The sequence below is a fragment of the Schistocerca gregaria genome, chromosome 4, assembly GCF_023897955.1.
Source record: "Schistocerca gregaria isolate iqSchGreg1 chromosome 4, iqSchGreg1.2, whole genome shotgun sequence".
Lineage (NCBI taxonomy): Eukaryota > Metazoa > Arthropoda > Insecta > Orthoptera > Acrididae > Schistocerca > Schistocerca gregaria.
In genome coordinates, this window is record NC_064923.1 from 217,630,949 (window position 1) to 217,654,881 (window position 23,933).

The 23,933-nt window shown below is 40.1% G+C and overlaps 1 protein-coding gene across 2 annotated transcripts in view; it reads left to right on the forward strand.

Annotated features, from left to right (window-relative positions):
* The first annotated feature begins 4,797 nt into the window (after window positions 1-4,797).
* The window catches only part of LOC126267095 (uncharacterized), a 41,266-nt gene continuing 22,130 nt past the window's right edge, over window positions 4,798-23,933 (forward strand). The window contains exons 1-4 of one of the 2 annotated variants that reach the window (XM_049971966.1): window positions 4,807-5,190; window positions 5,272-5,468; window positions 5,540-5,681; window positions 5,882-5,965. In XM_049971966.1, the coding sequence (XP_049827923.1) occupies window positions 5,119-5,190; window positions 5,272-5,468; window positions 5,540-5,681; window positions 5,882-5,965 (495 nt within the window). In that variant the 5' untranslated portion in view covers window positions 4,807-5,118. Of the gene's footprint in view, window positions 5,191-5,271; window positions 5,469-5,539; window positions 5,682-5,881; window positions 5,966-23,933 lie in introns of both variants that reach the window. The other variant, XM_049971967.1, reaches the window with a different exon arrangement.

Consider the following 23,933-nt stretch of genomic DNA (forward strand, 5'->3'; position numbering starts at 1 on the left):
AATTTGCTGGGAAGTGGCGGTGCGGTCCCCTACGGCACTGCGTAGGATCCTACGGTCTTGGCGTGCATCCGTGCGTCGCTGCGGTCCGGTCCCAGGTCGACGGGCACATGCACCTTCCACCGACCACTGGCGACAACATTGATGTACTGTGGAGACCTCACGCCCCATGTGTTGAGCAATTCGGCGGTACGTCCACCCAGCCTCCCGCATGCCCACTATATGCCCTCGCTCAAAGTCCGTCAACTGCACATACGGTTCACGTCCACGCTGTCGCGGCATGCTACCAGTGTTAAAGACTGCGATGGAGCTCCGTATGCCACGGCAAACTGGCTGACACTGACGGCGGCGGTGCACAAATGCTGCGCAGCTAGCGCCATTTGACGGCCAACACCGCGGTTCCTGGTGTGTCCGCTGTGCCGTGCGTGTGATCATTGCTTGTACAGCCCTCTCGCAGTGTCCGGAGCAAGTATGGTGGGTCTGACAGCCCAGTGTCAATGTGTTCTTTTTTTCATTTCCAGGAGTGTATTAGACCATTTCACATCTTCACAATATAGTTGTTTTAGACTGCCATCCCAAATCCTACATGACTGTGCTACCTTATCATTAATGAAATCATTCTTTAGCAATCTAATAATAATTTCTAATCTAAGAGTAAATGTGCTTTGTAGGTGCCTCTGTTTTATAGATGGTTTTAAGACACCCTTAGCCAGTGTTTCTTATGCTAACAGCCAGTGGTTCAGCACCAAGTGGACATGTTACTGTTATGTCCCTTAATCAATAATTTTTCACTACACCCATCTGTGCCAAGCTCAGCAAGAAAAAAACTGCTCAGTAATATGAACTGACAAAATATGAAATTTTATATCCAGTTTAAACTACAATAAAACTTTGATTTTAATTACATGTCTTTTAGAGCTCTTAGAATCACTCAAAGTCAGTATCCATTGAATTTTATTATCTAACTTATTACCAAGGGAAAAACACTTTTTTGCTACAATGTGATTTAGCTTCCTTTCTTTCTACAGCTATTATAAATCTTTTCTCAAATAGAAATCTATATACATATATACCTCCACAGTCTGATGAACATAGCACAGTAACTGGCTCATCTAATAAATTGCTAAAAATATTACATCTTACAGAAAAATCACCCAAAACGGCCTTTCTGTGCTGGTACTGCAAATGGCTGAAAGCAGGGGGGTGGGCGGGGGGGGGGGGGGGGGGGGGGGGGAGAACTACAGCTGTAATTTTTCCCGAGGGCATACAGCTTTGTTGCATGAGTTAAATGATGATGGTGTCCTCTTGAGTAAAATATTCCAAAGGTAAAATAGTCCCCCATTCAGATCTCCAGGCGGGGACTACTCAGAAGGATGTTGTTATCATGAGAAACAAAACTGGCATTCAACGGATTGGAACATGGAATGTCAGATCCCTTAATAAGGCAGGTAGGTTAGAAAATTTAAAATGGGAAATGGATATGTTTAAGTCAGATATAGTGGGAATTAGTGAAGTTCAGTGGCATGAGGAACAGGATTTCTGGTCAGGTGAATACAGGGCTATAAATACAAAATCAAATAGGTATAATGCAGGAGTGGGTTTAATAATGAATAACAAAATAAGAACATGGGTACACTACTATGAATAGTATAGTGAATGCATTTTATAGCCAAGATAGACATGTAGCTCACATTCATCACAGTAGTACAAGTTAATATGCCAACTAGCTCCACAGGTGAGGAGGAGATTGAGAAAATGTATGATGAGATAAAATTAATTATTCAGATAGTTAAAGGAGACCAAAATTCAATAGTCATGGGGGACTGGAATTCGATAGTAGGAAAAGGAAGGGAGGAAAAAGTAGTAGGTGAATAAGGACTGGGAGAAAGGAATGAAAGAGGAAGCTGTCTGGTAGAATTTTGCACAGGGCACAATTTAATCATAGCTAACACTTAGTTTAAGAATCATGAAAGAAGACTGTATATGTGGGAAAGACCAGAAGACAACGGAAGGTTTCAGATTGATTATATAACAGTAAGACAGAGATTTTGGAAACAAGTTTGAAACTGTAAGACATTTCGAGGGGCAGATGTGGACTCTGACAATTTAGTGGTTATGAACCACAGAGAAAACTGAAGAAACTGAAAAAAAGGTGGGAATTTAAGGAGATGGGACCAGGATAAATTAAAAGAACCAGAGGTTGTAGAGAGTTTCAGAGGGAGTATTAGGGAACAACCGACAAGAACAAGGTAAGGGGATACAGTAGAAGAAGAACAGGTAGTTTTGAAAGAGGAAATAGTGAAGGCAGCAGAGGAACAAGTAGGTAAAAAGATGGGGGCTGGTAGAAATCCTTGGGTAACACAAGAGATACCGAATTTTATCAGTGAAAGGGGAAAATATAAAAATGTAATAAATGAGTCAGGTGAAAGGGAATACATAGTCTAAAAAATGAGATTGGCAGGAAGTGCAAAATGGTTAAGCAGGAATGGCTAGAGGACAAATGTAAGGATGTAGAAGAAGCATATATCACTAGTGATAAGATAGGTGGTGCATACATGAAAATTAAGGCGACCTTTGGAGAAAAAAGAGCCACCTGTATGTATATCAAGAGCTCAGATGGAAAACCAGTCCTATGCAAAGAGGGGAAAGCAGCAAGGTGGAAGAAGTATACAGGGTCTATACAAGGAAGATGTACTTGAAGGCAATATTATGGAAATGGAAGAGGACGTATATGAAGAAGAGAAGAGAGATATGATCTTGCGTGAAGAATTTGACAAAAGAATGAAAGACTTATGTCGAAAGAATGCCCTGGGAGTACACAACATTCCGTTAGAGCAACTGATATCCTTGGGAGAGCCAGCCCCATTACAAAATTCTTCCATCTGGTGAGCAAGATGTAAGAGACAGGTGAAATACCCACAAACTTAAAGAAGAATATAGTATTGCCAATTCCAAGGAAAGCAGGTGCTGACAGGTGTGAAAATTACTGAACTATCAGTTTAATAAGTCACAGTTGCAAAATACTAACACGAATCCTTTACAGAAGAATGGAAAAACTGGTACAAACTGACCTTGGGGAAGATCAATTTGGATTCTGGAGAAACGTAGAAACACACAAGGCAATATTGACCTTACAAGGTTAAAGAAACATAACCCTATGTTTATAGGATTTGTAGACTTAGAGAAAGCTATAAACAATGTTGACTTGAATACTCTCTTTCAAATTCTAAAGGTGGCAGGGATAAAAAAACAGAGAGCAAAATGCTTTTCACAATTTGTACAAAAATCAGATGGTAGTTATATAAGAGTCAAGGGACACACAAGGGAAGCAGTGGTTGAGAAGTGAGTGAGACAGGATTGTAGCATATCGCCTATGTTATTCAGTCTGTATATGGAGCAAACAGTAAATAATAAATTTGGAGTAGGAATTAAAGTCCAGGGAGAAGAAATAAAAACTCTGAGGTTTGCCAGTGACATTGTAATTCTGACAAAGACAGCAAATGACTTGGGAGAGCAATTGAACAAAAGCAAAACGAGAATAATGGAATGTAGTCGAATTATGTCGGGTGATGATTAGGAAATGAGACACTTAAAGTAGTAAATGAGTTTTGCTACTTGGGGAGCAAAATAACTGATGATGGTCGAAGAAGAGAGGATATAAAATGTAGAGTGCCAAGGGCAAGGAAAGCGTTTCTGAAAAAGAGACATTTGTTAACATCAAGTATAGACGTAAGTGTCAGGAAGTCTGTTCTGAAAGTATTTGTACGGAGTGTAGCCATGTATGGAAGTGAAAAATGGATGGCAAACAGTTTAGACAAGAAGAGAATGGAAGCTTTTGAGATGTGGTGCTACAGAAGAATGCTGAAGATTAGATGGGTTAATAATGTAACTCATTACGGGGTATGGAATAGAACTGGAGAGATGAGAAATTTGTGGTAAAACCTGACTAGAAGAAGGAATCGGTTGGTAGAGCACATTCTGAGGCATCAAGAGATCACCAATTTAGTACGGGGGGGAAGTGAATAATTTGGAGTATGAACTGAAGTGCAGGAGAAGGAATAAAAACTTTGAGGTTTACCAATGACATTGTAATTCTGTCAAAGACAGCAAACGACTTGGAAAAGCGGTTGAATGGAATGGACAGCATCTGGAGAGGAGGAGATATATATATATATATATATATATATATATATATATATATATATATATATATATATATGCGAAAACAATGATAATGGAATGTAGTCGAATTAATTCATGTGATGTTGAGGGAATCAGATTAAGAAACAAAACACTTAATATAGTAGACAGGTTTTGCTGTTTGGGCTTCAAAATAACTGTATCAACTATGAAACGAAAAGAAATCTGGAAGGCTAAAGGCTAAAAGTCAGCAAATAACAAAGTGAGATGATGGACTGATTAGAGAGCCTGTATAGGGATACAGGCTCTCTAGGACTGATAAACGTGCAACGCTCCAAGTGGCCTCAGACAGAACCAAGTCGCCTTACTGTAAGTCCCCCTGATCGAAACTCATCTGAATTATTTTGTCGTTGTTAGCAAACCTTGTAACATAAGGTATTCACTTAATTCTTACCTATTTAAAAAAAATTACTTTCCACTGGTACGGTATTTGCTATCAATTGTGTGTGTGAATAATAATAATAATAATAATAATAATATCAACTTTTTTCCACTTGCAAGCTTACTGGCGCAGATATTCAAAGCTCTTCGAATTTCCTCTATACACGTTAGGATCTGTTTGCGCTTTTTATATTCAATAAATCGCCATAAATCTCGTGTGTCTGGATGACAGTTACAAGATGGTCTGCCATCTGTCTTTCTAGGACAGGAATTTTAGCGGCAAGAGACTACGTTCTGGTAAATGACGTGTCAGACGATCAACTCACTAACTAGTATTAGAGATAACCTCCACCTTCCATTTCGTCTTACTATCATATCTGCGCAAGTTTTGGTCCATAGGCTACAGTTTGTCTGTGCAGGTGTGATGGGCGTGTAGTTTGGGCTTTAAACAGTTTCATGTACATACATGGCACGTGGCTACTACCTATGCAACGCTGGTTTGATCGATAACGTTCGCGAAACACTTCAGTCAAAAGCGATATGCTTACGAGAAGAGAGAAATTGTTAATACGTCCATGGCAGCAGAGAAGATATAACAATCATCGACGCAAGGTTAGTATTCGTTGATAAATGACATTTGATGGATTTGTAAATGAGTGATATGGTGCTTCAAACTTTTAACCCCTTGTATAGGTCCAGTCCGCGCTCCCTGCCATAGATTCAACTCCTCCTCCAACACGACAGCACGTGTGTTGCAAACTGAAGAAACTACAGTGGGAAGAAGAGCGCTGCGCGCGTATCGAGGAGGATAATTTTAGGCTGCTACAGCGAATGGGGCATATAATGAGGACTAATCGACTGGATAATCACTGGACGAAAACACCGCCTAAGTAACACGCATTCTGGTAAAGATTAATCTTATTACTAAGTATAAGCTTTTTATGCCTATCTTTTGTTTCAGTTTTCTTCATCGTGTTGGTATATATTACCAACCAACAAAGAAAGAAACTTTTGGGGAGTCGATTCTGTCTTCTGCTCCAAATGGAAGTCGCAAGAATGTTCGCTGTCAAGCATGTAGCACGGAAAAAAATTATAAAAGAAAGGTAAGACAGCGCGGTAAATGAGGGCTTTTCGTAACATTACATTGGCCGTAGCACCTCGGTTTTAAAATGGAGAATCCGGTAAAATCGAAAGAGTTACGAAAAATAAAAAACGCAAAATAAGCACACTTGTATGTATATCAGTAAAAATTACTAATAATGAATTGTATGTCACCGTAACGTGCGTCTCTTGTATTTTATAGATAACTCCAGAAACGCCATTAGCATGGGAAGTTCCGAACACAGATTTTTCGAAGCCTCTAAAACCAGAGCGTGCCAGATCTGAGGTATTTGTTAAGAATCAATACAGTATTTAAATACCAAAGCAACGTACACAAACAGACAGATAAATTCATCTCTGTAGTCTACTAGGCACAAACTGCTTACAGTACATAAAAAAAATCGAAAGCAGAATTCTCCCTAATATCTCTAAATGCTACAACAAATGAAACTTATATGCCACTTACCAATAACACGACTTTTACATTAGGTAGGTATGCAGAAGCAGCATTTTCGGATTTTTTTTTAATTTTATTTTTAAGCAGCGGCTAGAAACTGCTTGAGGCGGCCATAAAAATTCTTCCAGACAAGGTTTTTTTTTTTTTTTTTTTTTTTTTTTTTTTTTTTTTTTTTTTTTACGAACTTTAATGACAGCAATAATGATCAAGTACTTATCATTAGTTTTGCTGCATATGTGTACTGCATAAACATCACTTTTGTAATTTAGACATCATTTTGGCATCTATGTTGTGTGTCAATAGATTGTTTTGCCAAACATGGCAGAGATTCACATCTGGTGGCCAGATGCTCCACTCTGTTTAGTATATTGATCTGAACTTGTATTGTGCGTAATATCATAAGCCTTCTACATTACATCATAAGCTACCATATAGCATAGTAGAGGGTGCCATATACCATTGCTAGCCATTCCTTTTCTTGTTCAAAGTATAAATGGAGTGACAAGATAGTTTCTTTCCTTCAGAGATTCCCATTTTGGTTCATGGAGTATTTCCATAATACTCGTGTTGATCGAATCTACCCCTAGCAACTCTAACAACACACCTCTGGATTGCTTTGGTGTCTTCCTTAAATCAGACCTGGTAGGTATCACGAACACTCAAACAGTACTCAAGAGGCCTTTGTGCAGTCTCCTTTATAGATGAACTACACTTTGCAGGAATTCTCCCAATTAACGAAAGTAGACAATTAGCTATCCCTAAAATAGACCCTAAGAGCTTGCTCCATTTCATGTTACATTGCAGCATTATGCTTCAGTGTTAAATCAATGTGGCTGTGTTAAGGAGCAAATGACTAATACTGTTTTCAAACAGCACGGGATAAACTAGCCACCCCATGTTTTGCTATCTAATCATTGTATTGTTTTACATTGATTATTGCTACTTTTCACAGATTTACAATTATTATTAAGTGATACAGACTTAAAATAACTCAGAAATTGTCATCTCCTTAGCCTTAAGTGGTTGTAAAATAATAAGAAATAACTGCTGTCATGCTGTTTGTGTCCAACTATTATTGTTACTAACTCCATTGTCATATGAAGAGTCATTTCAAGTAGAAGTTTGTCTGCTAAACATTCTTAAATGTTTTGCTGACACTATGCCCTTGTTTCATCCAAGGACTGTCTTAGTAATCACTTCAAGACCATATTCTCTCTTTATTCAATTGACATGAACAGGACTTCTTAAATAAAAAGTACCTGTCACGAGAAACAGAGTATTCAGACAGAATTCATTCTCAGTTACTAATGTAACACGCATGACATACAATTGTGTTCGCTGTTAAACACTTCTGCACAGCATTAATGATTTACACCACATTGTATAAGCATTATGGACATGTGGTTCAGTTGCTGACTCAAAATATACTACATATAGAGCAATCTTTCCTCAAGAAGGAACTTCCTAGAACTGAAATTGATGAAATTTATACACACACTGCCTTAACAAAAATTAAATAAAAGTAATGATTTCAGTATGTAATATTACCAGCATCCTTATTACTTTTAGTTTTATTGGTTGAATTTATTGTCAAACAAAGTATTTTTTTATTCACAAGACCAGTTTTAGTACAATCTGCTATCAAAAGAAGATGTCAAATAGAAATTACTTATTTTCAATTTACTGTTAGTAAATAGTGGTCAGTATCGAGAGAGAGAGAGAGAGAGAGAGAGAGAGAGAGAGAGAGAGAGAGAGACTCATGGTATCAGCCATGGGTCCATTCAGTAATGAATCAATATGTTCAATGGATAAAAAATAGCTTGCATGTAACAAAGCTATGGAAAATATGATTACGAACTTCCGTATTTTGTCCATTACTTTGTGTCATTAAAATTCCTAAATATATGCAGTTGTGAAAGAAATATTTCCTTAAGCAATTGACACTAAAAATGAGAAGTACAATCCTAGTTACAGGCATCAGAATAGGTCTAGAGGTTACTTTTTTTTTTATATCATCTGCCAAGATGTTTAATTAAAATCGTGACATTGACATGGGAGGAAGACGGTTCAAATCCGTGTCCAGCCATCTAGATTTTGGTTTTCCATGATTTCCGTAAATTGGTGCAAGCGAATGCCAGGACAGTTCCTTTGAAACGGCATGGCCAATTTTCTTCCCTATCCTTGACACACAATCAGAGTTGTGCTTCATCTCTAATAACCTCATTGTCAAGAGGATGTTAAACGCAATCTTTCTTCATGTGACAATCCCTTTATGATGCATTCATAAAACTGACTTAACATGTAGAACAACACATGACTCATCATCCAATTACTATACAGATCAGAATCTCCAAAGTTTGTTGCTAGGTGGCAACTGTAGTTTCATCTTCAGTAGGAAGAGAGATTAGGGTTTAACATCCCATTGCTAACAAGAGCGTTAGAGAGAGGGGGGAAAAAAAAAAAAAAAAAAAAAAAAAAAAAAAGAGCACAAAGTTGGATAGAACAAGGATGGAGAATGAATTTAGCGCATGATTTTCAATTGAATCATTCAGAACTCATTGATGTTGATTTGGGAGAAATCACAGAGGTCTTAGACAGCAAGATGGTGTCTTAGCCACTTGAAACACCAGTCAGTGTCACTGACTGCTTTCCAGCAGATCGGTAGGGCACCTTACTCTAGTGATGGTCAGAGAGAATGAAAATCTTGGAAAACTATGTGCCTCGTATAACATATGCTGCTGCTGAGAAATATATTAGTTATACAGCTGCTCTATAGTTCAGTTGAAGCAACTCGAGATGATTAATGGTGTGCTTTCCAGTGTTCCTGCTGAGTTATTGTTTTTATTTTATGCACACAATGTCGATGACTGATGCAACCATCTTCTTCAGGTGCTGCAAGTTTTGCTTTTATGTGTACTCGCTTGCTGGACTCCGACCAGACTTTTAATTACTGTTGGTCTCACATCGCTATTATAACTGAGTTAAATCCCCACTACATGCTTTGATGCTCTCTTGTTTTACAGAGCTCACAAATTCTACGTTGGTTGCTGATATTTTAATAAATTGAGCATGGGAGCCCAAGCATTACTTAAATTCAATCCTCCATCCTTGTTTATTAGGTTATCTGATATCTTATCTTTGTAGACTCCTTAATCACACTTTTCTACAAACTTGGTGTTTGCACCGCAATACTGGTGTCGTGTTTCATTTCATGATTATATTAGAGGCTGTGCTTGGTGAAAGCTGATTTACATCATCGTTTCATTCAAGTGTGTTGCTGATCCCCTATGCATCTCTCCATGACTTTTCTCATAGGACACGCCACATTTGCACAGAATGCGATATACACCTGGCTTTTGAAGACCTAGATTGACTTTAACATTGCAAAGAATACTTTTTATCTTTTATGAAGGGAGCAAAAAATACAATGGATGCCATATGAAGGAGTTTACCAATCTTACTGGATGTTGGACTAACGTAAGGCAGATAAGCTATTTTTGGCTCAGCTTTCTCAGTCCAAATGTCACACTCAGGCGTTCTTGAATTTTGATGGCGTCAGCCGTTCAGTTTGATGGTCTGAGCATCCATACCTTAGTAACATTATTTGTAAGTGTTCTAATTTTTTAGAGGCCCTCCTTGTCTGATATTGTTTGAGCTCTATGGAACAGATTCTTTCGTGCCGACTTTCTTCGCTACAAATGAGGCATAGAGATAGAGGTCAGTGTGCGTAGGTTTTTTGTATACACTGTGACCCAGGGAATCTGTTCACTCTTCTCTTAACTAACATATGAAGGAAAAGTCATTGGCCATCTTTTTCAGGTTCCATTTGAATATAATGGACTGTGTTTAAACGTACCAGGAACTCTTAAAGGTTTTCTGCTCCATCTGGCCGATTTTAGTGCCTATGCTTCAAAGTGTTCCCATATAGGTTAGCCATGACAAGTGGTAATGGACTATCCATTGCCATGCCTTCAGTTTGTTCATAACTTTCTGAAAAAAATGGATACTCAGATCATCAAATTGAATGGGCTACGTAGTCAGAATCATGAATTGTTTACATCTTTGCTCATTTTGTGATCCATTTACCACAACTGTTAAATGTTTATATCATGATTTCAACAGCTTTCTAACATGTGTGGTATATGGAACAACAGAGAAATTCACACCACCACTTGCAACTGCTCTTACACAGTGTGTCACATCTTTATATTATTGAGTGGGTTACAACATCCCACGATGTTTGAAAATGGCCACATGTCAAAATTGTGTTTGCAACAAATAATGTTTTAATAGCCAAAAATGGAATGATTTCATTTAAAAATTTCATGAAGGCTGTGGACCAGTTACCATCAAACTGAGTAGGAGATTCAGATTGAGGTAGAACAGCCAAAAATCACTTGCCTACCTTATGCTGGCCCATTAATTGCAGAGATAGGTAGACTCCTACAGAAACATAGCATCCAGTGTATTTCACTCTCATCAACAAAGATAAAAAGTATTATTTTTAATGTCAAAGATGATGTAGGTCTCTGAAAGCCAGGTGTGTATTGCTGTCCATGCAAATCTCGCATACCCTATTTGGAGCTGACAGACTGGGAGCATCAGCAACACACCTGACAACAACAACCAAGCAAGTCAGCTGGCACTGAGCGCTGCCTCAGATATGAAATGAAATACAAGACCAGTACTATGGTGCAAACAAGCTTTTGGGACACTGCCATTAACAAGTCTCTGAAAATGAAGATGTCAGAAAACCTAATGGACACAGATTGAGGTTTCAATGTAAATAATGCTTTGGGTTTGGCACTCAGTTTATTAAAATCTTACAGACCAACATGTTCACCAAACTGGAAAACTGAGAGAATTTGCATTTCATGGAATGTCAGTGAGACCTGTTAAACAAAAGAGCATCAATGGGCACAGTGGGCATTAACTATCGAACTGAGCTATAAATAGCAATGTGGGACCAACAATAGTTCACAGTTTGGTTGGAGTCCAGGCACCAAGTGAACAGTGAAACTTGAGCAGCTGAAGAAGAAGTTATAAAATGGAAACAACAACTTGACAGAACACCAAGAAGTACGTCATTAGTCAATTGTGCCAAGAAAACCTGAAAGACCACTACTTAAGGTGATGGCTGATGTGAAGGTGATGGTTGATGGTTGATGTGGACAACTCTAAATAAAATGTTCAAATGTGTGTGAAATCTTATGGAACTTACCTGCTAAGGTAATCAGTCCGTAAGCCTACACACTACTTAACCTAAATTATCCTAAGGACAAACACACACACACCCATGCCCGAGGAAGGACTCGAACCTCTGCCGGGACCAGCCGCACAGTCCATGACTGCGGCACCTTAGACCGCTCTTCTAATCCCGCACAGGCAACTCTACATAATCACCATTATTCTTTCGTGTGAATTTACCCGATATGTTGTTTCTTTTACACAAGTTACACACATCAAAAAAAGTTTTGTATCAGCCCAGTTCCCAAAACTCCTGAAGATGGATGGTGACTGTGGATACTGTATCACAGACACAGTCCCTTCGATGGTTCACAGATGCCACTAAAGCCACCTGAAGATGTAAATAACCATGCATGAGCAGCGCCAATTAGACGGAGGGGGTCCGACAGCCTATCAGTTCCAGTCATTCCACCAAGGAGGTGGTACGCAGCTCATGTTGTCTGTAATTCAACCATGCCTAGACAGTCAATACCATGGGTCAATCACGTCTGCATTATTACTCTTTGCCAGGAAGGGCTCTCAACAAGGGAAGTGTCCAGGCCTCTCAGAGTGAAAAAAATCAATGTTGTTCGGACATGGAGGAGATACAGAGAGACATGCCTCACTCAGGCCGCACAAGGGCTACTACTGCAGTGGATGACTGCTACCTTCGGATTATGGCACAGAGGAACGCTGTCAGCAATGCCACCATGTTGAATAACGCTTTTCGTGCAGCCACAGGATGTCGTGTTATGACTCAAACTGTGCGCAATAGGCTGCTTGATGCGCAACTTCACTCCCAAGGTCCATCTTTGCAACCACAACACCATGCAGCACAGTACAGATAGGCCCAACAACATGCTGAATGGACCACTCAAGATCAGCATCACGTTCTCTTCACCAATGAGTGTCGCATATGCTTTCAACCAGACAATAATCAGAGATGTGTTTGGGGGCAACCCGGTCAGGCTGAAGGCCTTGGACACACTGTCCAGCAAGTGCAGCAAGGTGAAGGTTCCCTGCTGTTTTGAGGTGGCATTATGTGGAACCAGTGGCGGTCATGGAAGGTGCCATAATGGTTTTACGATATGTGAAAGCCATCCTCCGACTGATAGTGCATCCATATCAGCAGCATATTGGCGAGGCATTTGACTTCGTGAATGACAGTTCGTACCCCCGACATGCACATCTTGTGAATCACTTCCTTCAGGATGATGACATCGCTCAACTAGAGTGGCCAGAATGTTCTCCAGACATGAACCCTATCGGACATACCTGGGATGGATTGAAAAGGGCTATTTAGGATGACGTGACCCACCAACCCCTCTGAGGGATCTACGCCGAATTGCCGTTGAGGAGTGGGACAATTTGGACCAACAGTGCCTTGATGAACTTGTGGATAGTATTGGCACAATGAATACAGGCATGCATCAATGCAAGAGGATGTGCTACTGGGTATTAAAGATACTGGTGTGCACAGAAATGTGGATCACCACCTCTGAAGATCTCACTGTATGGTGGTACAACATGCAATGTGTGGTTTTCATGAGCAATAAAAAGGGGCGAAAATGATGTTTATGTTAATCTCTGTTCCAATTTTCTGTTCAGATTCTGAAACTCTCGGTACCGAGGTGATGCAAAACTTTTTTTGATGTGTGTATTTTCAAAAGCAAAGGTTGTGTTATCATAAAAAATCAAACACATTAGAACAATTTTTTACTGGCAGTTCATTTCCTACAAATGTATTTCACTTTTTTACTTCCAAACACATTTCATATGATTGCATTACTTTCTTCGTTTTCTCTGTACAGAAATTTTCTGTCTTTGAATGTAACCAGTTGAAAATGGCAGTCTTTTGGTACTGCTCAACTTCCAACTGTTGCAACATGGTTGGTGGTACCTGGGGTGGGGATAGGGGAAGGAATAGTCTTCTGGAAGATCTTGCTGTGCATGTGTAATTACTTCACACACTGCTCCTTGATGGTTTGAAGAAATTAAACATCTAAGATCATCTGTCTCTTATTACCCCCAAGGGTGGGATCTGTACCCCCATCTGTCTATGTTTAAAGTTAATCCTATGTGCAAGTGTGAAAATATTATCCAAATGTTTATGTAGCATGTATCTGAGGGTATAGCCCCATATTTGCCCAGTGAAATGTGGGGAAACGCCATAAAACCAAATTCAGGCTGGCTGGCTTGCCATCCTTTGTTGTTAACCTGTGAAATGGATTTGATTGGGATCATGCTTGCCTACCCAAGTCTCACAAGAGATGCATTAACATACTCAGTTATTTGGTTGACACTGTATCCCTTGCACAAGCAATTTGGACTCCTTTGCCTTCTTTCAGGAGAAGTAATTTTGATGACCTCGAATTGCGATGTATAAGATATTTCCGTCATGGCACTGTCACTCAATACAATAAAAAGTAATATTTCAGAACTGGGAGGATGTAGTATGCTGCAAGGAAAGCAATGACAAGACAGGATCACCTTTGGGGAAAATTGCTGACATGTTGGCACAGTGGCATTGTTCAAGACAGAGTATGAGCAACTGTGTAACAGATCGATCAATAACAAGATGCCATTCAAATTTGCCCATTGAGTGGTTCTCTCACCACCAGGTTTAGAATACCAACTTCAATAGGGGCAGCCTGAAGGCACCCACCTAATGTCTGGCACAAACCAATGGCAAGCATCTCTAATTAACAAGTCATGGGTACAGAGTGCTGAAACTAGTGGACAGTCCGTGTACGCTGTACCCCTGGCACTATACTGTCGGTAATTAGCCCCTTTTTACTACACCAAGATTTTAGAAGCAGCTTTTCTGCTTATTTTTGTAACGTAACTATCGAATTAACATGACATCTGCAAGTTGCCACTGGTGGTCACAGCATGACGCCATGTGCCCACTGCTGGATGCAGTGAAGCCTCATGCCGTGGACCAACCTGGTGGTGAAACGTCCATCACTAAGTGTGTGGCAGTATACATTTTAAATAAATTGACCAGCAGTGTCTCATTTTATGAGACAAAAGTAAAAGTGGGGGATTTGTTTTGTGAGGTGACTATCTGTTCGCTAATTTATAAGTATCACATACAATTGACCCCATTTTTTGCAAGTGGATGGCTGTGAGGCCAACAGTGGTCACAGCAGAGGTTCACAACTGACGCCATGTGCATGTTGGCGGCTACACATTCCACTCTGATACAGTTTATCTTTCAAAGGTGTGTAAAGCTGGAGGAAAAAAAAGTTCAAAATGTTGACTAAGATGTTGTACATGCCTCCTTGTACAGCAGCTTCAACTTAATCAAGAAATAGAAATTAATGCACAGTACTGCACTATTTACTGTACTAAAGATAGTGGAGGGTGCAACCACTGGTGGGCACATGGTGTCAGGCCTGAACCTCTGCTGTGTCCATTGGCAGCCCCATGGCAATCAATGTGTTGATTAAGAATATCACATAAACAGATTCATTATCTACCTACCACCCACCCACTCATTCCTACTGATTTGTATGTTTTCATTATATCGTTTTAAAGAGGGGAAGGCAGCTGCAGACTCTTGCACCTGTTTTTGAAACAAAGTGGACACAGCTGAATTTTAAATCTTATCCTTAACGTGTTGACTGCTGAGCAGAACTGCACACCTGCCGCCATGTGACTGACAATGATTACAGTCGAGCCTCGTGTCTAATGAATTGCACCTGGCCTGATGGTGAAATATTCATCACTAGGTGTTCAGCAGTCAACATTTTCAGCTAAGTAGCAGTTTGGGGATAATCAATGACACTGATCAGGACAGTTCCAAACTAGCTTCCTGCGCCATCGATTTTGGATGGCAAGTGGGCCATTCCATGCCAAGTGGTCTCATATCGAGACATGTTCCCACATGACCATAATGGATTTTGATGAAATTTTGTATGAACATTCACACATGTTCTCAACGAACACTAGTAAATCTTCAGTTTCAGAAATTCAATACTTGCAGAGATATAGTCACTTGTTTGAAACCATAGCACAGCTTCCAATAGTGCATCCTTGAAATTTCAGCAACTTTGAGATGAGATATCTCTGTAGGTATTTGCAGGAAAGAAACAAAACTTGGCCATCTTATACAACTTTTAGAGCTCTTTAAAGTAAAATATTAAGAAAAGGATTTCTGAGCATTTTTCATATAGATAATTTGAAGCAAAGTTGGGCGAAAAAACAGCTGTTTAAAAAAATGCTAACTTTAGTTTTTTATATCTCCAAAAGTAATAGTGGGATGTACATGAAACTTTGCACACCATGACTCACCAACACAAGATCTTAGAATATAAAATTCCATTCTCCTATTGCTTTCCATTATTTCACAAATCTAGGATGAAGTTGACGATTTTTCAAAAAGTGCTAAAAATGGGTAATTTTAGTCAAATTTTTCAAAAAAAAGTGTTTGCTCTTTCTAATGACCATAGTTTAGAAGAGTTTGGAGAATATTCTAAACTATTTAGAAAAGTGGATTTGGTTTTGCATTGCAAGCATATAAGGCCCTAAAAAGTAGCATCATCAAAGAGGCGCACTGGAAGTTTGAACACATTGTTCTGGCACTCAAATTATACCTGAAACCTTTTATTATGCCTAATAAGTGTGTGTGTGTGTGTGTGTGTGTGTGTGAGAGAGAGAGAGAGAGAGAGAGAATTCAATGAATAATAGCTTCATATTTTTTGTACTTCTCAAAATTGTAAATATTTACAAGTGGAAAATGAAGACCTAATTTTTGGATTCAATCGTATAAAACATTTTTCCAAAAAAGAATGTTTGCTCGAATCATGCATCAAGTGATGTAAATTTTCCAATCAATATTGCAGAGATTTTAATACGTAGGTGTTGTAACTTGTGAATTTTTGTCTTAAAGTTATTACGGAAACATCTAAGAGTTTTAATTTTGTATTTAATCACACTTACATGTAACCTACTACCTTGGTAAATATGTAACCACTAGTTTCACAGAGAAACTTACACAGGATTCACAGTTTATAGAAAATATAATGGCAACAATTACTTTAACAATCAGATTGTTTCATTATTGTGAGCCTTGTTTGAACAATCAGTACTTCAGTGGTGTGTTTGCAGCATAGTGAGTGGGTTCGCTTGACTGAGCGTGGATTGTTAAGTGATTCGTAAGACCATCGAAGTTTGTAATCTCATTTACAAAAAATTGTTTTGATTGTGTTTTTTATAGCATATATCTCTCATTAGATTTTTTCATTGGTATTATGCATTGTGTATAATTTCATTCAGTAGCAATTTGTCTGAAATTTAAGCAGATTATAATTTGCACTTAGAGGCCAAATACATTATTTAGTTACTGATTTGAGATGGATGCAGAAGGGAACAGCATACCTTCCTGCTCAATTGGGCAAGGAGATAGTGTCATGTCACTCTCTTTGGGGGGGGGGGGGGAACTGCTTTAAAATGGTTTGCGGATTTTAGTGATGAGTTGTTGGTCGAACGTTCTGAAGCAAAGCTGGACAGTACCTCTCAAGTTTGCCTACACCATGAAGCCCTGTTATTTACACAATATGAGAGGTTACACAAAAGCTTCAATCCCTTTGGGAAGGTGAATCATAATGGTAAGACAGGAATTCGCACTCTTGTTACCGAAACAGCTAATAAGGCTTCTGATACGTTGAAGCAGCAGCTTGTTAATAACAAAGCCAGGTCAGAACCCATGAACCATGGACCTTGCCGTTGGTGGGGAGGCTTGCGAGCCTCAGCGATACAGATGCCCGTACCGTAGGTGCAACCACATCGGAGGGGTATCTGTTGAGAGGCCAGACAAACATGTGGTTCCTGAAGAGGGGCAGCAGCCTTTTCACTAGTTGCAGGGGCAACAGTCTGGATGATTGACTGATCTGGCCTTGTAACATTAACCAAAACGGCCTTGCTGTGCTGATACTGCGAACGGCTGAAAGCAAGGGGAAACTACAGCCGTACTTTTTCCCGAGGACATGCAGCTTTACTGTATGATTAAATAATGATGGCGTCCTCTTGGGTAAAATATTCCGGAGTAGAATAGTCCCCCATTCGGATCTCCGGGCGGGGACTACTCAGGAGGACGTCGTTATCAGGAGAAAGAAAACGGGCGTTCTACGGATCGGAGCGTGGAATGTCAGATCCCTTAATCGGGCAGGTAGGTTAGAAAATTAAAAAAGGGAAATGGATAGGTAAAAGTTGGATACAGTGGGAATTAGTGAAGTTCGGTGGCAGGAGGAACAAGACTTTTGGTCAGGCCAATACAGGGTTATAAATACAAAATCAAATAGGGGTAATGCAGGAGTAGTTTTAATAATGAATAGGAAAATAGGAATGCGGGTAAGCTACTACAAACAGCATAGTGAACGCATTATTGTGGCCAAGATAGACACAAAGCCCATGCCTACTACAGTAGTACAAGTTTATATGCCTACTAGCTCTGCAGATGACGAAGAAATTGAAGAAACGTATGATGAGATAAAAGAATTATTCAGGTAGTGAAAATTGCTCAGAAACCCCTTTCTTAATATTTTGCTCTAAAGAGACTTAAAAGTTGTATAAGATGGCCAAGTTTTGTTTCTTTCACGCAAGTACTTACAGAGATATATCATCTCAAAGTTACTGAAAATTCAAGGAAGCACTATAGAAAGCTGTGCTATGGTCTTAAACAAGTGACTGTATCTCCAAATGTATTGAATATCTGAAACTGAAACTTTACCAGTGTTCATCGAGAGCATGTGTGAATGATGATACAAAATTTCATCAAAATCCATGAGGGCCATGTGGGAGCCACTAGACGACTTGGCATGGAATGACCCAAGTCTGTTTTGTAAACAATTCGCAATCTCATCAGCTGTAATTGCATCATTTCCATGAAATCAACAAAAAGATTGTATTTTTAGTCCCGTAAAATAACAACCATCATTTTTCAACTGAAGTAAGGCAGGGTTTTTTGAAGATGTTTAATGATGGCCATAGCATTGGTGTGTACGAAAGCTATGTCCCCAGTGCTCGCAACAATATGAAAAAAGAATCCACATGACATTCTTTGCTTTTTGCGGTGGTTGGTAAACATTTTTGGTAACCTCCTTACACAGTTTGCGATATCCAAGTTTCACCAGCCCGAACACCAATCATCAGTCAGATTGCAGTTTTTTCCTTGCTTGTTGTACAATTTCATTGGCCTAGATATTAAGCCTGTCTTTGCCATTTGTTACGCACATTTGCACAGCTACTGTTAAAGAGCTTGCACCATTGTTTAATCTTTCCTCTTTCCATTGATGTCGGCCCATAAACAAGGCACAATTTGTGTTGAATTTAGACAACTGAAGTTTTGTTTGAACTCAAACACTGCATGACTTTTGCAATTGACAGAAGGAGCAATTTTCCAGTGCAGTCCAAGGGAGGAGGGGAGGGGAAGGGCAGAGTGGGGTACAGAAGAGGTACAAGAGGGAGAGGGTGTAGCAGAGGAAACAGTTGAAGAAAGTGACACTGGATGGAGTCTCATATTTCTGGCGAGCCTCAGCATGGGACTGGTGATCTAGGGACTTCTACTCATGGATTTTCTTTCTTTTCTTACTTGGAAGCTGGGCAAATGGGCGAGTGAAGGAAGTGGTGGTCATGACAATTGACACATGGACTTCGTTCATGTAGTGGGTGTCCACAGTCACCACATAGAGGGTCTGCTGTACAGCACCCCCTCTAAAGTCTGAAAGGAAACGCCAGTATTGGTGCGGTTGTCTTTGTAACCCTTCTCCACAAGCCGAACGAAATGAATGCTGCATTGCTCCAGATTAGCCCTATGAAAAATCATTCCCTGGACCATATTCAGAGATTAGTGAGGAGTAATAGGCTCTGGGACATTACCAAGACAATCACAAGCATAATAAACTGCAGACTGGTCGGCAGAAGATGATTTGATCAACAGGAAGACCAACCGCATCTTACTGAGAGACTCCACTTCACGAAACTTGTCCTCAATATTCTCCACAAAAAAACAGTGGCTTTGTGGCAGTGAACGTGACCCCATCCATCGTAGTTCGAAGTTGAGGTAGCGGCGAAAGTGTTTCATGCCAAGATAGCGAACGTGGCCCTCCTCCCATGGTGTAGCCAGGGAAGGGAAGGCTCTGCCAGGTCATGAAGCAGCATTCAATGATCCGTCATCATTTGAAGAGAGTGCCGTTTGAGAACAGCCAGATTTTTGTAGCTTTATACACTTCATGTGTCAAACCTCTGCCCTGATACCACCCACTCTGATCAGGGACTCTCCCCATGGGTGCCACCCAGCCATAGCAAGAGCCACATGATGCACAGCAGCCATTGCTGGAAGTTCCAATGCACTAGGAAGACAAGCAAGCAATCCGTGACGTACATGGGGAGGGAACAACTCAGGCATCAGTAGCATTGATCCCTTTGTTGTTAGGGGGCTCAGCCAGAGAGGTACGTAAAAGCCCCACCACATAGACTGGCTACATCTGCTGGTGACCTAGCAGGGTGGAGGGATGCTACAGCAGGGAAGGAATGGGGTGGGGTGGGGTGGGGGAGGGGGAGGGAGGAATCCACACTGTAGACACTAGGAAGGGAGTTCTTCATCAAATGGCTCACACTAAAAACAGAAAATTTAGAAGTGTGGGTCAGCTTCAAGCAGTGACCTAAATGCCAAAAAGGATGAAAGAACAGGGAGAAGGATCAAAATTGCAAGCAACACAGAGAACCAGGTGGATAGCCAAGTTGATACAAATCAGAACACCGAGATAGGGGAAGGTGGGGGGTCATAAGGAAAGGAGCGAGGATAGGAAGAGAGGGCAGGTGAAGGAAATGCCGCTATGGAAGGAAGAATGGGGTGCAATATCTTGGGGCCCTATGTGCACCACACACAAACTCATGAAAGAACTGTTTTCCCCTGGGGGGGGGGGGGGGGGGGGGGCTCAATTTTACGTAAGCTCAATCTGTGCTTTTAAGAGGGAACAAATTGCCTACAATTGCTTCAAGTTTTTCGTATTGAGCCACTATAAAACTGGCATTTTGTGACAAATTAGTCATAAAATTGTTTGTTGTATAAGTTAACATTGTGAGTTCAAAACTCTTATACTGATTAATGAAAACTAACACTCTGTATCATCAGCCATTGTGGGCAAAATTGGGTGCTGTAGCTGTGGCACTGGTCATAATTTTAATCTTTGAAAAGTTATCAGTGAACACAATTTTATCATCTTGTCACTCAGACACTGTGAATATTGTCAAATAATGAAGACTATCAACTACCATTTACAAAGTAACTGAGGGATGCAGGGGCTAGATTGTAAAATTCACTCCCTATTACAAGAACACTGCCTTAATCATAGCACTGCCAACCTTCAGTATTAGTTTGATTCTGCAAGTGCATCCATTTGTTGAACAGCTTAAGTTGCAGCTGCAGGAAACAAGATGATCATGCATTACCATATGAAACCCTTTGAAACAAACCTTATATATTGATTCTTAAGGTTGCCAAGCTCTAAATGAGCTAATTTGATTGTAATAAAGCTTGAAATGTACTCTGATTTTGAAAGCACAGTTGTGAATTGTACCATGTAATCAAAATTCTAAGATGAAAACAAGCCAAATTGATTCTAATGCCAAGTTTTGGCAGCCATCTTTAAATTGTTTTATGTAATTAATTATTGAAAATTACTAACTGGATCGTAAACTGTCATTTAGTGAATTTACTTTGGCAAATAGAAAAATAAAGGTGACCTGTGCACAGATACTTATAATTGCTGTTTAAACAAATTGCGTTATTAGCATTGTACTCTGAAGTACAATAGTCTGGAATTATTATCATGATTCTAAAGACCATTTTTTTTTAATTTAAATTATTATTTGAAATAAAATGGCAAAGGATTAAGGGTAGTAAGTGATGGATTTATAAAATAAACTGTTCAAACTAATTCTTTATTGACTTTGACCTAAAATGTGATACATTACCGAACAAAATTGAAGGTGTACCTTTTCTGTGCTTTGCATCAGCAGAAGTGTGATTGTTGTTGCATTGTTGGTACAGTGGTAGTGGTGGTGGATAATATCACACAGCCTCTTCATGTCTCTAATAACTTAATATATGCCAAGCAATGTGATGCACCACCAAGCCAGTGTTCCAATGACAGCCGTGGTCACGAAACTCCACAGTACTATATGTTTGGAAATTCTTCGCATCCACGATTTGATTCCAGACACAAGTTGATAAAATGTAACTGTAAAGCCACACCACTTTCATGAAGAATCGATGCACTTTTTACAAGTTTACAAAGATATTTCTGCAGCCCACCTCTGTATAGTGTTTTAAGTCTAATACACCAGTATTTATACCAAAAGTGACTTACTAAACGAGAAAGCACTGGTAGATAGACAATTAAAAAAACCACACACACACACACACACACACACACACACACACACACACACACACACACACACACACACACACACACACAATTTCAAGCTTTCGTAACCCAAGGTTACTTCACCAGGAAAGAGAGAAGGAGTGGGAAAGACAAAAGAATGATCCTTTCGTGTTTCCCTCTCCTTCCCTCTTTTCTGATGAAGGAACCTTGGGTTGCGAAAGCTTGATATTTGTGTGTTTTTTATTGTGTCTAAATACGAGTGCTTTCTTGTTTGTTAAGTCACAGCATCTTTGTTTTTTATATATATTTTTCGCACGTGGAATGTTTCCCTCATATATATAAGTTGTTCCATTACAAAACACATTTGTCAGTAGGCCAAACAACAAAAAGTTGACAGATGAATGGACATAGTTGTGTGTGCCAACAACTCATATGATTATGTCCCTCTTCAAATCATGTAAGACACTGAGTGCATAGTTGAGATTGGTTCTGTGATGATTTTTGGGTGCTGTTGATACTATGATTTCAGTCCAGCAATTCATGTCCCTGTGAACAGAGTTACAATGTGTATGTCAGCTTCTCGGTGACAAAGAGCTGCCTGTTCTATATAATCATCATGGTTATGCTCAGGGATTCCAACCCCTCAAGATGTCAACAGCCTTGTTCACTGTGCTGCACAATACATTCCTGGTTTGATGCACAGTAAAATACCATATTGCACTTCAACTCCACTGAATCAGGTGATCTTCATAATATACAAAATAACCGCAGGTGAAACATAGCAGTCAGTATCACCATAATTTGGTAGTTCAAAGGGGCTTAACCCACTGGGAAAAGTTGACGGGGCAAGGCCTACATCCACTAGTTGGTTGGCTGTCTGTGTTAAAGGGACCAAACTACGAGCTCACCAGTCTCTTCATTCTGCTTGTATCTAAACAGGAATAACCCTCAGGAGGAGGATACAAAAAGCTAATCGTGAAAACCCTGATTGTAAGGCAGATACAATAAGACAGAAAAAATTGAGGAGAAGTAGTATGGGAGTGAAAGGGCTAAAGTGGGTGAGCTTCTCTGTCAAGAATGCAGTTTGATGTCTCTAGAGCATGGTATTTGGTGAGAGACGCACCTTTTGCATCCTACCAGCACTAGGTCACCATCTTTTACCCAAGGAAACAAGCAACATAGACAAGATTATAAATGTTTAAGAAAGATAAAACATTAAAAATAGCAAGTATAACAGAACAAGGAGAATAAAATGTTGGGGAGGGTAAGGTCACAGTGGAACACCTGGGCCAGAGCAGGTGAGCAGTGTGCCTCCACCTTTTCAGACAGTCAGTGAGACCAAAGTGCCTCATCTCATACAGCCACGTAGAAACCACTTTCGCACATGAAATGTAAACCAAGTCAGCTGCTTTAGCTATGTATAGCCGACGAAGGACAGTTGAATCCTCCAAGAAGTGCGAAGGAAAGACTGCAATACGGTTGTGGTTTCTTTTATCGCTGTCAGCTCTTTTGGAGAGTCAGCGCGAACTATTCCAAACTCAACACATCCAACGATAAAAGGCATAGAGTCAATCAAAGGTCCAGTTCTGGGACTCTCATTTCCAAAATTGGCAGCCTGGTAGCCTACTTTTCAGGTGTTCAACTTGTTCATTTGCTGAAATCCCAACATACCCAGGGGTCCAAACAAAGGCGACTGGCTGTCCAGCTTGGAGGGGGTCAGAGGTCCTGGATAGTCATGACTAATGGGTGATGAAGGTAACACTTACCTGTAGCTTGAAGACTGCTCAGCGAGTTTCTGCATATTAGAAGCATCTTGCCAGTGCAAGAACGAGTGTAGCTGGGGTCTTGTTTCATGGCAACCAATTCAGCAGTGAAGACACATTCAGCAAGGAACGTAGTTCAGTGCAGCTCGTATGTGCTTGTGCAAAACCGGTTCGTCCATCAACCTCTGAGCCATCAATGTATCCCCCTTCTGATCCTGGAAATGTATTGAGGAGAGCCAGGAACAGGTGGAGAAACAACATGGGATCAACTGAACCTTTCAGTCCAAAGTGTAAATCAGGACAGATCCGAGGTCGGGATACGTGCTATGCGGGCATGCTCGATTGCTCCCTGACAAGAGGCAACAGTGAGGAAGTTTTGAGATGAGAGCAGAGACACTGTAGTCTAACTGC